Source organism: Periophthalmus magnuspinnatus, chromosome 12, assembly GCF_009829125.3.
Source record: "Periophthalmus magnuspinnatus isolate fPerMag1 chromosome 12, fPerMag1.2.pri, whole genome shotgun sequence".
In the NCBI taxonomy this organism is placed as follows: domain Eukaryota; kingdom Metazoa; phylum Chordata; class Actinopteri; order Gobiiformes; family Gobiidae; genus Periophthalmus; species Periophthalmus magnuspinnatus.
In genome coordinates this window covers 5,374,464-5,389,086 of record NC_047137.1, presented here as the reverse complement: position 1 = coordinate 5,389,086, position 14,623 = coordinate 5,374,464, and the positions used below count along the sequence as shown (strand labels likewise).

General features: G+C 37.7%; 1 protein-coding gene across 1 annotated transcript in view; it reads right to left on the bottom strand.

Annotated features, from left to right (window-relative positions):
* The window catches only part of mmp17a (matrix metallopeptidase 17a), a 156,186-nt gene that overhangs the window by 58,166 nt on the left and 83,397 nt on the right, over nt 1-14,623 (bottom strand). The window contains exon 3 of the mRNA XM_033976347.2: nt 11,373-11,508. Within this exon, the coding sequence (XP_033832238.1) occupies nt 11,373-11,508 (136 nt within the window). The remainder of the gene's footprint in view (nt 1-11,372; nt 11,509-14,623) is intronic.

The following is a 14,623-nucleotide window of genomic DNA, read 5'->3' as shown; positions in this document are numbered from 1 at the left end:
ATAAGGACTTAGACTCCTCCAGCTCTAACCATGCATGAAAAACACAAGAGCTACTTTCTACAAGGATATATGATTGAACTAAATCAGGAAACAAATATATATGGATCCTATCAAATACCCAGTACATTTAGCATGCTGGAAAGAAAACATCCAAGTGCACAAAGGAATGCATAGTAATATTTCTTTATTGTTTTCACAATAGGATACATATTTTTTGTAACTTTATTTTTAATACGTCCAATTTGGTAAAGGTGCTCACTGCAAACTATGATCATCTTAAATAAGTTCAAATGTTTATCTTGATTTGACTACATTTGGAGAAGTCAAGGATAAAATGCCAACAAAACAAATTATAGCATTAATCAACAACATCAAAGGGCCACGCTTAAACCATGATCATGTTGAATGAGTCAAAACTGCACTTGAGGACATTTTGACAAGTTAAGGAAAAGCATGTCAGTGGAAGAACAAACTATTGTATTAATCGACTTACAAATGAAAAAGGTTGCACACAGGAAAACTTTTCTAGTATTTGTTCAGCTTTCACAGGAAAAAAAATGTACTTGAAGTAAGAAAAACAGCTTGTTCAATTGGCAAATGACTACTGAAAAAATCTAGTTCAAAGAACTTAAACAAAATGCAATTCTGTATTCATTATTTCATTTAATTGCTAAATTGCCATTTTTCAAAATTTTAATTTTAATTTTGAGTTAGTGTACAATGATGGTTTACAACATGTGTAGGTGCTGAACTGCCCACATAAAATGAAAAACAAAAAAATGTTGAATTAGTGTCTTAACCTGGTTATATTTCTGCTGATATTCAAACCACTAGAGACCTGCTCTCAGAAATGAGAGCGTGAGCCCCTATGTGCAGTACAGGTCTGTCTCTGTGGCTCTATCCGGGCATGAAGAGCTGCAGTCAGAAAGATGTGAAGGGATTATTTCTACAAGGTGCTGCCACAGGGCCAAAGTCACCAGATAATTTGTTATCAATGAACCCTCAATAAGTCCGCTGGCCCGCAGGACAAACGATTCATCCTACTCAACTGGTCCTGCCTCAGCCGGAGCTAATCCTTCTGTCACGGCTAACCAGGGAAAGGCCAGAAATGTTCCTTACTTTCTATGTTGATTCAAGGAGCAATGATGTGCAGACACAGCCTGGGGAAATGAGAGACATAGTGAAGGTTACAGTGTTCTCCAAGAGCACGGGCAGGGCAGCTGTGACAGTTACAGGAGGACAGAATACTGGAGGATGATGTGATGTTCATGACACTGAAGCAACCATATGAATATATGGATTCATATTCATTACATTTTCCGTATGTAAGATTTTAATTTCCATAAACATGACCTGTTTACATAGATATGAGGTAAACATGTTCAAATTAAACATAGTTCTTAGGTTGTTTTCACACTACTACTAGTTGGGTCGACATAAAAGAGCATTCACTCAGAGAGCAGTGCTTGGGCTGGTATGAACCCAACAGTCACACTCTGAACCGAAATAAATGGCCGGTCCAAGAACGCTGGAAACAGGAGGTCTCAGAGCAGCTCCACTTGCACTCTGGAGCGGGACGAGTGCAGTGTGAACATAGCCGGCCTCAGGCCAAACTATGCAGTCTGCAGTAACTGTAAAAGTGCTTGAAATTGAGCACAAAAGTGCTGGGATCATGTATATTTGTATGAATGGGTGCTGCAGAGCTGCTGACACTTTCATCTGATGAGGAAATTTGAATCAACGTAATATCAACAACAACAGTTTCCTCCTGCATCTGTCTGTGTGTCATTCCAAGAGCTTTTCCTCCACCACCTGCGCGTACAGCCATCACTGTGTATTTAGCCACAGGTGAAATAAAAGACCACCACATATAGGGTATGCAAGCATATGTGTGCGTATTAATGAGCTCTGTCCAGTTGAAGCGGATTGTCATAGAAATAAGTTGATTGGTGATCAGCTGATGAACTCTCACATAGCTCAGGGTTAATGTTCGGGGTGAATGGTGCACACTGTATGTGAATAGAGCTGATCCAAAAGTAAAGTAAACAGAACTAAATCTAGTGTGCACTGGGGTCACGCTACAGAGCCACTAACATGTGTGCAAACGAATTTACTGATAATTATAATGCTATTCTTAATTACAAAAACCCTGGGCTCTCAAGACGATTATCCAATCAGAAAGCAAAATGAGCCTCACATGCGCACCTTTCCTAGTATACGTGTGGCAGCCTACACCAGGGTAGATGTAGCTCTGGCTACAGTAGCTTGCTACTATCAAGGGAGTGAATAATGACTATGTACTATAATATAATGACTTTGCAAGTTATTTAATTAGATAGAGGAAAACTGGCTAGCCGGTTAGCCCTTATTTGTTCTCAAACTTGTCACCTAATTTTCAAGTACCTAAGAAAATATTTAGCCTCCCATGTACCAATTCTACAACAGAACTATTTTAGGACTAAACCAGGTCAAGGGACACAACACATTTTCTATAGCATATGGTATGATTTTTTGAACAGAATAAGCCATGTTGAAGTAATTGTCACTGTGTATAGTAATGAATCTTTTCTAGCAATCTTTGTACAATTACATACAATCCTCTGGACAGATCATACAAGAAAGAATTTTCCAGTATGTGACAAGGGCTCTTCTAAACGCACCAAAGATTTCCTGTCAGACACGTGCACTGTTGCCTCATCATCTCCACCATGGCTCCTCAGTTTGGGCCTATTTTGTCATTTGCTTTTAACTCCCCCCTCTGTGCTCGGCCTTTGTTCCCAGACTTTGTACTAGAGGAGAGCTCCCCTTCTTATCGACCAGTTTCTTTAATCCTCTGCTGCCCTGATGTCCCCCTTTTCTCTGCGTCAAGCAGCTTTTGGGTTTCTCACTGTCCCAGCTCGGTAATAGCATCTGCTGTTTGCTCTTGTTCTGTTGGATGTAACCTGTCACTCCCGCTATTAGCCAATCTGAGTCAAGTGATGGAGAGAAAGTTAAAGGTGTACTATGGAACTTTTCTGGGGCGAGGGGGGTCCGCTTGTCTCCATTGAATTATTTTTTTTTATTGCTTTGCCTGGAATATTCCACAGTATGGCATTAAATGTCTTCAACCATCTTGCATTCATTTAATTCAATTCAATTTTATTTTTCACAACGGTCAACGCATGTAGGACACATACACACACACATGTAGCAACACACACATCTACACACTCAGCGTTACATGCTACATACAGAAGTGTATATTGTACACATATTTCTGTATACATATGAATGCAGTATATAAATGACCCAATTAATTACACTGAAAAACATGTATGAGCTCGCCTATCCATAGATCTGACCTGGCCTGGTGGAGTCACTACACATAGATCAGTTTAATGCCGTATTGTTGAACATGTCAGGCAATAACATGAAAATTAGCAGGAAAACGCTAACACTAACCTTACATAGTCCACCTTAAAACTGTCAAATTATAAAGCAAAAATATATATCTTTTTACTATTTCCTGTGAAATTAAAATTTGACGAGATTTTGTTGCACTTTGGTCAGTTTTCCACAAAAAGTTTTAAAAATCTTGGTTGATCTATGGGTTTAATTTTGTATTTTTGACTTGTGCTTAAAGCAACCATACATCAGTTGGCACTAAAAACATTTATAAAGACTTTTTCGCTACAAGTAAAATTCAAACCGTAAACTGCAATATAACTTCAAAGTAACTCAGAGCGAGGGGTCACAGAGAGGTCATGGAGAGGTCATGCACCTGCTGACCTGAGGGTGCAGACTAACAAGGGATCAAAGCACTTGTTTATTATATAGAGAAGTGTTTTGGAAGCATCTTCTAAATGAAGACAAGTTTTATCTGTAATTAACTTCAGATGTAGCTTCAAAGAATAAGATAACATGAACGTGATCGAAGGGCTCAGAATATTAAAAGAGTCAAATTTGGATTAATAATATATAGCCCTATATAAATAAGTTAAAGTGTATATGACAGGTTAGACTACTCTTTTCACTAAAACAGAGTTAATAATTGTAGTTTTTTAAAATTTGGTTTATAATTTTACTTCCTGTTGGACAAGGGTACTTCTGACATAAGTAGAGGTAATTCCATCTCTGTTACCTAGCAACCATAATGATAACAATGACCAAATCTGTCCAAATCCAATAGTTATGATTAGACTAATATAATTACATAATATTTGTTCTGTTAAAAATCCTTGCTGCTTCTTCCTGAATTTTGGATGGAATTTCCCATATTGAGGTATTCTATTTTAGAACTCATTGCTACTTCCTGGATTTCTTTCTTCTTTTTAACTTGTTATATTTTCTGACACTTGTCTGATGTAAAACTCTGATAAATATTTACCACCAAACCAAATAATAATTAGACAAACATGAAAACCTGTCATATAAACTGGAAAAACAAGCTTACATAATATTTATAAATATGCCTTTAAAACATAATCCTTGTTTTGTAGTTGAGCAAAAAAAAAAAAAAAAAATACAAAATGATATATGCTTTGAACATCTTTAGACTGTTGTGACAGACCACTATTGTTAGATCGCCTACATTACATTCAATTGGCACGAAGAGAGAATCTAAAGAGCAGACCACCCACTAGATTAAACAGAAGATGATCAAACAGAAGGACTATATTCTTAGCAAGAGACTGTGGGTATAAAGGTTGTGTTAAAATGTGGGGATTTCTGTCTGGAGTTTGGATGTTAGCTTAGAGAGCTATAGGAACTACCGACCTGAAGCTTGTTAGAAGACTAAACGGCAAGGAAATTTTTGTCCATCCTTTTTCTTCCGCTTATCCGGGGGCCGGTTTCGCGGGGGCAGCGGTCTAAGCAGGGACTCCCAGACTTCCCTCATCCCCAGACACGTCCTCCAGCTCCTCCGGTGGGACCCCAAGGTGTTCCCAGGCCAGCCGAGAGACATAGTCCCTCCAGCTTATATGACCAGTTACACACAGTGGCTCCCTCTTTTCGTGTCTTCCCTGGGGCTTCTTTCCGGTGGGACTTGCCTGGAACACCTCCCTACTCAGGCGTCCAGGGGAGATTTTAGCTTTTTTGGGATTTTTTAAATTTTTTTTTAATATCTTTCTATCTTATCTTATCTTATCTAAGTCTTTCTATCTTTAGCACTTCTGTCGCAAACTGATCCTAACCAGTTGCCCCTTTTATTTGGAGATATAGAAGGACACGAAAAAATAACTGCAAGATTAATCGCAATCAAATCCATATTGCAATTTGAATGACACAATTAGCAAAGCTGCAATTTTAGAAGTACCATAATTTCCTCCACAAACAAATCTCCTAAATCCTGTCTGCATAAAAAGATCCGAGGTAAGAATATTTATGCAGCAGTGATAAATTGTCAACTAAAATCTTGTGTTATAGTTTCCATAAATGTCATATTCTTGCAAACATAAAAAGTACTTAGTGATGACTAAAGCTATGATTAAAAAAAACAGATCTTTTGTTTTCAATATAAACAAAAGAAGAAATAAAAGAGACAACTAAAGACTGAACCCAAGCTCACCCTTTGAATCACAGAGCCTCAAACAGACACCCAAGGAGCAAGTCTGTGTATATGTCCATTGAAGTAAATATGAAAGAATTCTGCTTGGCTAAACGTATTGGAGATTTGGTTGACTAAACTGATATATAATTTTTATTATCGAAAACAAATCTAAAAAACAAATCTTGTCACAATGAACGCTATAATTGTGAACTGTATTGTAAATTGTATTGTAAAATGCCCAATTATGTCCTGTTACTTAGCTTCAGATGTAGATTATACAAACGCTGAGACGCTCTATTATCACTACCAGCCTTTTTTAACACCGAAGTGCAACATTACTTTCTTACTCTGCTGAAAACACCACAGGCTATAGTGCATTAAATGGCACAGAGAAGCTATAGCAACTGTTTTCTTATCTCCCCAGACTGTTATCTCTGGAGCTGCTGTTAAAGAAGCTCAAAGCAGCCTCCGAATGTTGTATTCTAAAATCTGCAGCCTCCCATCAAAGTCTGACAGGGGCAGAGACAGTGGACCATTCTGTCTGAAGAGCCTACCATAAAACCTTGCTACAAAAGATGAACATTATTTAAGGAGTTTTACAAATAGAGGCAAAGAACAAGGGAAAACTTTTAAATGTAAAGGTAGCCCTGATCAAGACCAGCTCAAAATGACATGTCCTGATGTCATATTGTAATGTGATGTCATATCAGAATGCAATGTCATAATAGAATGTAGAGATTCCAAATGTGACGTCATATCGGCCATACTGGAATGTGATGTCAAATTGGAATGTGATAAAATTTTGGAATGTGATGTAATTTTAAAATGTGATGTTATATTGGAATGTGATGTAGTGTCTGGATATAATGTAATTTTGTAATGTGATGTCATATCAAAATGTCAGCTGTTTCCCATCCAAGTACTAAACAGACCCAACCCTCTTTACCTTACGAGATCCGGCAACAATCATACAAACTCCACATAATCCAGGAAACCAAATCCAGGTGCCATTCTGATATCAGGTAAAAGTACTAACTACTTTTACACCATGCTGCCATACCTCAATGTTTTATATTTTAATGCTAACAGAAAAGAAAGCCTCTCAACAGAACTAGATTTTGTCACAAAGCCTCCTGTTGTTTACATTGCTTTTTCATTCTCAGTGTGTACACCTGCCACTTTCTCTTCTGACACTCTCCATATTCTGAAAGCATAGGTGAGGTTTGCACACATCCCGCCTGTCTACTGCGTTCTGCTCCTGCTGTCAGCAACACAATGCAGTCCTGTGACAGAGCACCGGTGACCTGTCAGGGCAACTGGCGACGCTCATCTAAAGTACCACAAAAGCTTTTACCAAAAAGCACTCCAAAAACATTTGGTTGTGCAGGCATTATAGATATGAAAGTAAAAAGTAAGAGAAATGTCTCGAACGTCAAATGTAGCCCAGTTAACCAGACTGTTTGAAAGCTTGTGGTATGCAACAACTGGGCCTGCAGGTTCAGGCATTGTCTTTTTGTGGCTTTTAACTTGTTTATGAAGTGTCAAAATGTCTAAGTGTTTGTTTCTTCAAAGCAATCCCCAGATATCTGTTTTGATAATGTTTGAGTCACTTTTTGTAAGACCTAGACATTCAATGGGTAGGCTACTTTTGCAGTGTCAGGAAAAATCTGATAAATATAATAATCGGGTAACTCAAAATGTGGGTTTTGGTGTGTGTTTTGTCACATTAGTTTGCCCGTTTTGTATGCTTTTCCTTGTCAAACGAGGACAAAGAAATCAGATTACACACATCAAATGTAAGTGGCTAAGTTTACATGCACACCAAAATCTGATTATTATGCAATTTCTGGACATTTAAGATGACTTATAAGACATGCAAATTGCAAAATCCGATGTAAGTAATCAGAGGGACCTTGTGATTTTGCTGTTTACATGTCATTTTAATAATCTTCTAACACAGAAATCAGATAATGAGCAGATTTTGGGTGTAAGAATAGCCAGTGACATTATCCCGGGAGCACTAATATTTGGAAGTCTAATTTTCAGGTTAGAGATGGCACAATCAAGAATAGGAAACCCCATGACAACTAAATGAACTGTTAATGAAAGGTTTTAGAATTTAAGCATAAAATATAACTTTTTTCCCCCACAAATCACAAATTAATCCTTAAAGTTAAAGCAATGGATAATATAAACAAGAGCGATAGCAGTGTCTTCCCAATCTGACCCACAGAGACAAGGCCTAGCAACAAAGACAAACAAATACATATTTTAATACAAGAATCATTTTATATTCAAAAACTTAGGAGGAAGTCATATATTTATCTTCGGATGCATTTTTCATCGCCACTTGCACAACAGCGCGGAAATCCTCCCAATTGTTCATGGGAATAAGCCATCTATATTCAGAAGTGCGGCTATCCGAACAAGTTAAGCAGGAGTCGACCTCATCTAAATGTTGTGGTGCGTGAAGAAGAGACAGAAGGAGGAGGCACCAGCGGCTCTCACTCCGGGGAGCACAGGGCTGGCAGCTGCTTTAGGCTTCCAAATATCTGACAATTAGAATCAAATGCACCAAACAGCAAAGCCACAGATTTCCAGGTGAAGTGGACTGTATTTATTTGCAGTTGAAACACTTGAGGAATTAACAGGACCATTCAGTAGCATTGAAGTGAGTTAATTGCCAAAACACAGATCAATAAAAAATAAGATGAAATTCAGGATGTATGAAGTTGAAACTAGAAGTGTATATACACTATATAAAAGACATACATTTAGTTTTTGTTTTTTTTATCTCATTGTCTGACATGACATCATACTAAACCTTTCATAAGAATTCAGCTAAAATATCAGGAAGAGAATTATGGACTTCATCCTTAGTCCATCCAAATGCCTGAAGGCGCCACAATCTTCTGTTCAAACAAGTAGGTGATCACACGATAACACCCAGGATACAAGTCAACGGTAGATCAGTTGGTAGAGTGTCTGTCTACTGATCTGAAGGTTGGTGGTTCAAATCCCACTCTTGACATAAACAGTCAGATCACAGTGAATGCTGTTACCCCACCCTGCCCCCAGTGTCTGCATACACTGGTGTGTGTGAATGAGTAAGTGGTTCCTTGATGTAAAGTGCTTTGAGTGCCTTTGAGTATTTTTGCTTTTACTTTACTAGGTTTGAGAGCAGGTATTTGTACGTTCTGCTCTGCTTCATTTTTAACTGTACTGAAAAGTGAAAAAGTACTTTTCACATGATTTGAGGGGTTATTTTTTTACCATGTTCGTGGAAACATCCTGACTTCAAGCTTCGGCTTAGAATAAACTGAAATAAATTAAGAAAACAATAGAAATTGTTTCCTATTGTCACTATTGATCAATATACGTGTCATTTTTAATCAATATCACTACATTTAACACTAACAAATCAACTACACTTACTAAACACTTAATACTATTACTTTTTACGCTAAAAGTACATTTTTAAACAGGTATTTAAATACTTTTACTTCATGTGATACTTTAACTTTTATTTGAGTAACTTTTTGTCTCTGTATCTGTAACAAAATTGAGTACTTCATCCAACACTGCTTAAGATACATGAAATGGAAAATATGACCTTCCGCTTAAGCGCACAAATATCCCAGCTCTAGTGGCTGTCGGGCAGCGGCTTAGTGTCTGAAACTGAATCATCCTGATGCGTGTTTGAATCAGCCCTGTCCACCATATGTCTGCTCATGTCCAGCACTGTCCATCAGTGAGTGACGCCACACACAGATGGCTTATGTCATCAGAGCTCTGAGTCAGGGAATCTCCTCTCAATACAGCATTTTATCTCTCTGTTATGTCATCTGGGGATAATGTTGACTTTCAAAAGGCACATGAAGGAAATACTAAGAGTGTAACAATAACTAAACTATTGTGATATTGTGTCATCAAAAGTCTCACAATAACATCATGGGCCATCACAAGATTGCTTAAATTCGTTGTTACGGTGCAGCAATAGGTAAAAAAACAGCAAACTTCATATACAATGATCCTTTGCTCCATTTCAGTGCAGACTACATGAAGCAATAACTGTTATTAAAGGGCCCATATTATTCTATTTTCTGATATATGTTATAATGTAGTTTGCTCATCAAAAACATACTTGAATTGTTTTTTTGTTTCTTTCACACACACGTTTAAGGCACAAACCCTGTATTTTCTCCTAATCCGAAAACACTTCCACCTTGTGATGTCATGTGGTAATACAGGAAGTGCTCCACTGTGTTTTTAAACTCCAGACGCCTTCACTAGAATCATTTGGTTTCAGGTAGATCAAACAAAAGAGCATTTTGAGTTTTGGAGATGTAGACAGACTAATAATGTAGAATTACTCAACATGTGTGAATGAAACAAAACACAACTCTGGGAATGTTTTTGATGAAGTAACAACATTACAACATGGCTTAAAGCTCAATTTTGCTTAATATAGGACCTTTAAGCACTTTTAAATCGTACGTCTTTGGATAATGACAGACCTAATGGCTTGTCAAGGCTTTTTTAAAAATGAAATGTAACAAATATCGTACTGTGTGATGCACATCGTGAAAATGTTGTGCAGAGACATTTAGATATTGTTATCCCTAGCAAATACAAAAAAAAAAAAGTATATATTTTTAAGTATAGTCTGTAACAAGCAGCTTATGTTACGCAGCAAGTAAGCACAATTTTACCATAATAACCTTGTTTGGAAACATGCCTAACAACAAAATTATCTCAGCAAACAAAAGACAAATACAATAGAAATGTCTAGTTCTGGACAAAGCAGAAGTTTAGCAAGATCAGTTTTGATTTTTGCTTTAGGTGTGAACTGGTTTTCTCCTAACCTTGGCGAGTCTGACAGTTTGTGAAACATAAACATCCTCCAACTAGGTACCTGCTAACAAAAGTAGGCCACGGTCTTCACAAGTGCAGTGTTTTGTTCCCGCCAGCGCAGTAGAACTCAAAATACACTGGACACATTTTCAGAGCAATTTTAGAACGATATCTCATATTGTTGTAACACACAAGGCTCCCATTCTGAACATGTTTGTGAAGAAAGGCTTTTAACAGAGGAGGTTAGAAACATATGGACCCATAGTCACACAGCACAGTTTAGCCACATCTCAATCATGTATGGCACATCAAAGGGAGAGTTTGTGTAATTGGGGGACTAGCTGATGCCATTAGCCATTAGGGTCAGAACAGCAGAAAAAGAGCCGGAGTATTGATGCAGTTGCTGAGCAACAGCAGGAAGCCTCTTGCTGCCAAAAGCACATCACCTGCTCTGGTGTCTGTCTGTGCAGCTTTACAAACAACTGATATGTGAGGAGTCTGGGCTCTGCACAAGCACCCACCAACCAGGCGCAGGGTCACATGGCACGGTGCACTATTCTGGGCAGGATTTCAGTCCATTTTGAGCTTCTGTTCACAAAACTGTTTATTTTTTATTTTCTTTCTTTCTTTATTTATTTTTCTGAAGTTTATCTCTACTTGGACATTGGCAGATATGACATATATAGAGGTAATTCCAACTGTTACCATTTTTTAACTCACTGCTATTTCTGTATTTTTTTTAACGATAATTCTCAACTTTTTCCACAAACTGTTACTTAAAAAAGCATAAAACTATGATAAGTATGTACCACAGGTACTGACGCACCAAATCAAATAATAATAGTCTTGTGCACTTTAAATACATTTACTCATTGGATGTTTTTGGGAAGATCTTAGGACTGTTATACTATTAGATGGAGGTGAATTCGACGTCTAAGGGCAGCTTGAGGCCATGTTGAGGCCAGTTTATACTTGTGAAGAGAGTTCTGACCTCCAGGACAGGTGCCTCTTGTTCCACTTGTTCTGAGAGCTCGGGCTGCGTTTGGAGCGGCTCCCTGTCTCCTCCACCTCAGACATATCAGGCAGAGAACATCTGGGAGTCTTCATCAACCCCAGAGTGGCTTGGTCTACAAAACAGGAGGAAAGGAGATGTTTTCATCACATTGTACAGCACTTTGTAAGTTTCCTAGTGGGGCATCCTTCAACTCCATGGAGATGTTATTGCTTTACCTGGACTAGTCAATAGTATGACATTAAATTGATCTATATCCTCATGGTGACAAGCAGATAACGTCACCAGGCCAAGTTACAAGTTAGATCTGTTGAGAGGTAACATAGCTCAAGGTATTTTTAAGCAATAAAAACATCTGTAACTGAATATATATACTCCGGGCAAACAATAACATCTTTATGGAGACAAGCAGATGGCAGACCCGCCACCAGAAAAGTTATATAGTGAATCTTTAATATTGCCGGTCACCAAGAACAATCACTTTACGAAGTTATGAAACTGGTCACCGGTGAATGATTGACAGTGATTATCAAGAACAAGCATGGTCTGTCTGTACCAAAAATATGGCTGCTTACAAGTAAAAAAAGAAAGGAAAAAAATATCACAGGGGATTGAAAAACATCACAGATTTCTGCAGAATCAATGTGTGAAACATTAAACTGGGATATTTGTAAATGACAGGTGAGGGGATAAATGAGCTCCTTCGTTTCACATGCGTCACTGAAAAAAAAAATCTGATTGTACAAACATGCTTGGTTCTGGCTCAAGATAAGATGGAGGGCATGGGGACTGATGACCAGACTGATATCCATCTGTATAAAACATACTGAGTGATATCAGTCTGGATTTACCAGGCAACCTTTAATGTGTTATAGTCCTGCAAAAAGAAAGCAAATGCCCTACTGTTTTAACTCCATCTGCTAAGTTAGCGTATTAAAAGATTTTGGGTTTTTTATATATACATAACAATTAACCCCAAATTTAAACTGATATTAGATACATTTACAGTTTATAAAATGTCTATTATACTTTCAGGGCCACCAAAGACAGACCTACAAATGAATTCGATCAGTTGATACATATAATGCAATGTATCTATCTCCCAACCTACCTACCTGCCTGTGCTGATTATGAGAAAAAAAAAAAATCAATATGACCTTGATACACGCATGCATCACTTATCTTTACAATTTCTCATCCGAGACAGTCTTTAGGCCCTTTACCAGTGAAAGACCTCTGTGAAATATAGCTTTGAGTGCAATGTGTAATGGAATGGACAGCTGTAAACAGTGCGCTTCAGGGCACAACCGTATGAATGTACAGTAGAGGTCAACAGCAGATCTGATTTACACGTATAGAGGTCTTATATGCATATGTATGGCCAGGGAGGAGAGCCCCTTTAAATAATAAATCATACCCCATTTCACACCTCACTCTCTCCGGCACTGGCCACCTCACAACCCATAAATTACAATGACTTATACACCTCCCTGTGTCACAGCACACGGCATTACTAGGATATTACACCTTCACTCACACACTAATTGGTTCCTACTTTCTTCAAATATTAACTGGAGCTTATTGAGAATCAGAGAAATACATGATTTTAAAACTAGAAAGAAATATTGGGTAGTTTTCAAATGCTATACTGTAAATAAGGATGGGACAATAAACAATAATATACTCGTGATAATCGACAACAAAGATAATCGCCATTTTATCACCAGAAACAAAACAAAAGAACAAAAGCTATTTCTCCGTAGTCCTGTCACAATAATTACTATAATGACCTATTGTTCAGTATATAGTATGATACATGGGACAATATTTTTTTGGGTCAATGTTTATCGTGTCTACATTTTGCTTTGCACTACTGAAAATGTTGGGTTATTTTTTGGCAACACGATAAGATTTGAGTCGTACAAGGTTGAATTAATAACTTCTATGACTCCTTACAGATGCAAACTAACTACTTAAGTGTTTACAATGTTTTTTGTGGTTTAAATCTGCTCTTGGTTTATTGTGTCAGTGGCATAAATTAGTTTCAATATTATCATCTATCGTCTACATCAGGGGTGCTCAGACTTTTTCAGTATGTGAGCTACTTTTAAAATGATCATGTCTGAAAGATCTACCACCTAATACAAAATGTTAAACATGTATTTATTTGTAAATGTTTTATGAATTCTTACATGTACAGTGCATTTTGATGGACCTTGCACAACGTCATGAGATAATACTGCACAACACAATTGAACTTCCTACATGTTCATAATTACTTGAATGATGATTACTGCTCTGACTTGCACTGAATAGAATCAGTGAGGGATGCATAGTTCAGGCAGAAGCTTCTGACAGCCAGGAGTGAAATTGCATTTTTCGTTTGAAAGCGATAGCAGAGCTAATCGTGTTGATTACGGTTTTGTCTTTTTTTTTATAGCCATACAAAACATGTTAAACGAAGTATCAGAATTTACTACATTTTTTCACACAACTACTTCTATTTTACACATCCATCTGTATTTTTTCTTTTACGCATCGAATAATTGACTGGGAAAATCCCTGCAGCCCCGCGCTCTCATTCGTCACCTTCGAGGGACAACAGAGGCAGATTACTGTAATGATGGTAAAATATTTAAATAGCCCCATGTCTCCGCTTTGAGACGCCGTTTGAATTTGAATAAGAGCACGACTAGTTGCGGAGTTACGCTGATGGAAAGTCCGCAACCGCGCTCTATCTGCGACGATAGGATCCTATAGGGTTATAAGGGTTATATTAAACTAACTCTATAGGGTTAAGCTAACTCGTGCTTGTTTCTGCATGTGCAGCGCCCATGATGTGACCTCGGGTCAGGTGTAATCTGACTGTTTGTCCTGTATATTAGTCATGTGACTGGATGGATGACGGGATGTGATCTACCCAAAATGCCTGACGTAATGAACACCCTGGTCTACATGTATTTCAGCAATATATCGCACTTCAAAATTTGTTCTCGTGACAGGCCGACTTCTCCATGACGATCTTTTCTAGATTATTGTTTTCACTTAGAACAAACTACGATACTATACATCCTCTCAGTCTTTAACGCAGTTTAAGACTAGACTGAAAACCATCCTCTTCTCCCTGGCATTTAATACTATCTGTAAATTAGTTTTTTGTTGAAATATGTGAAGTTCTGTTGTCAGCTGATGTTCTTTTAAATGTGCCATATAAATAAATGTGAATTAAA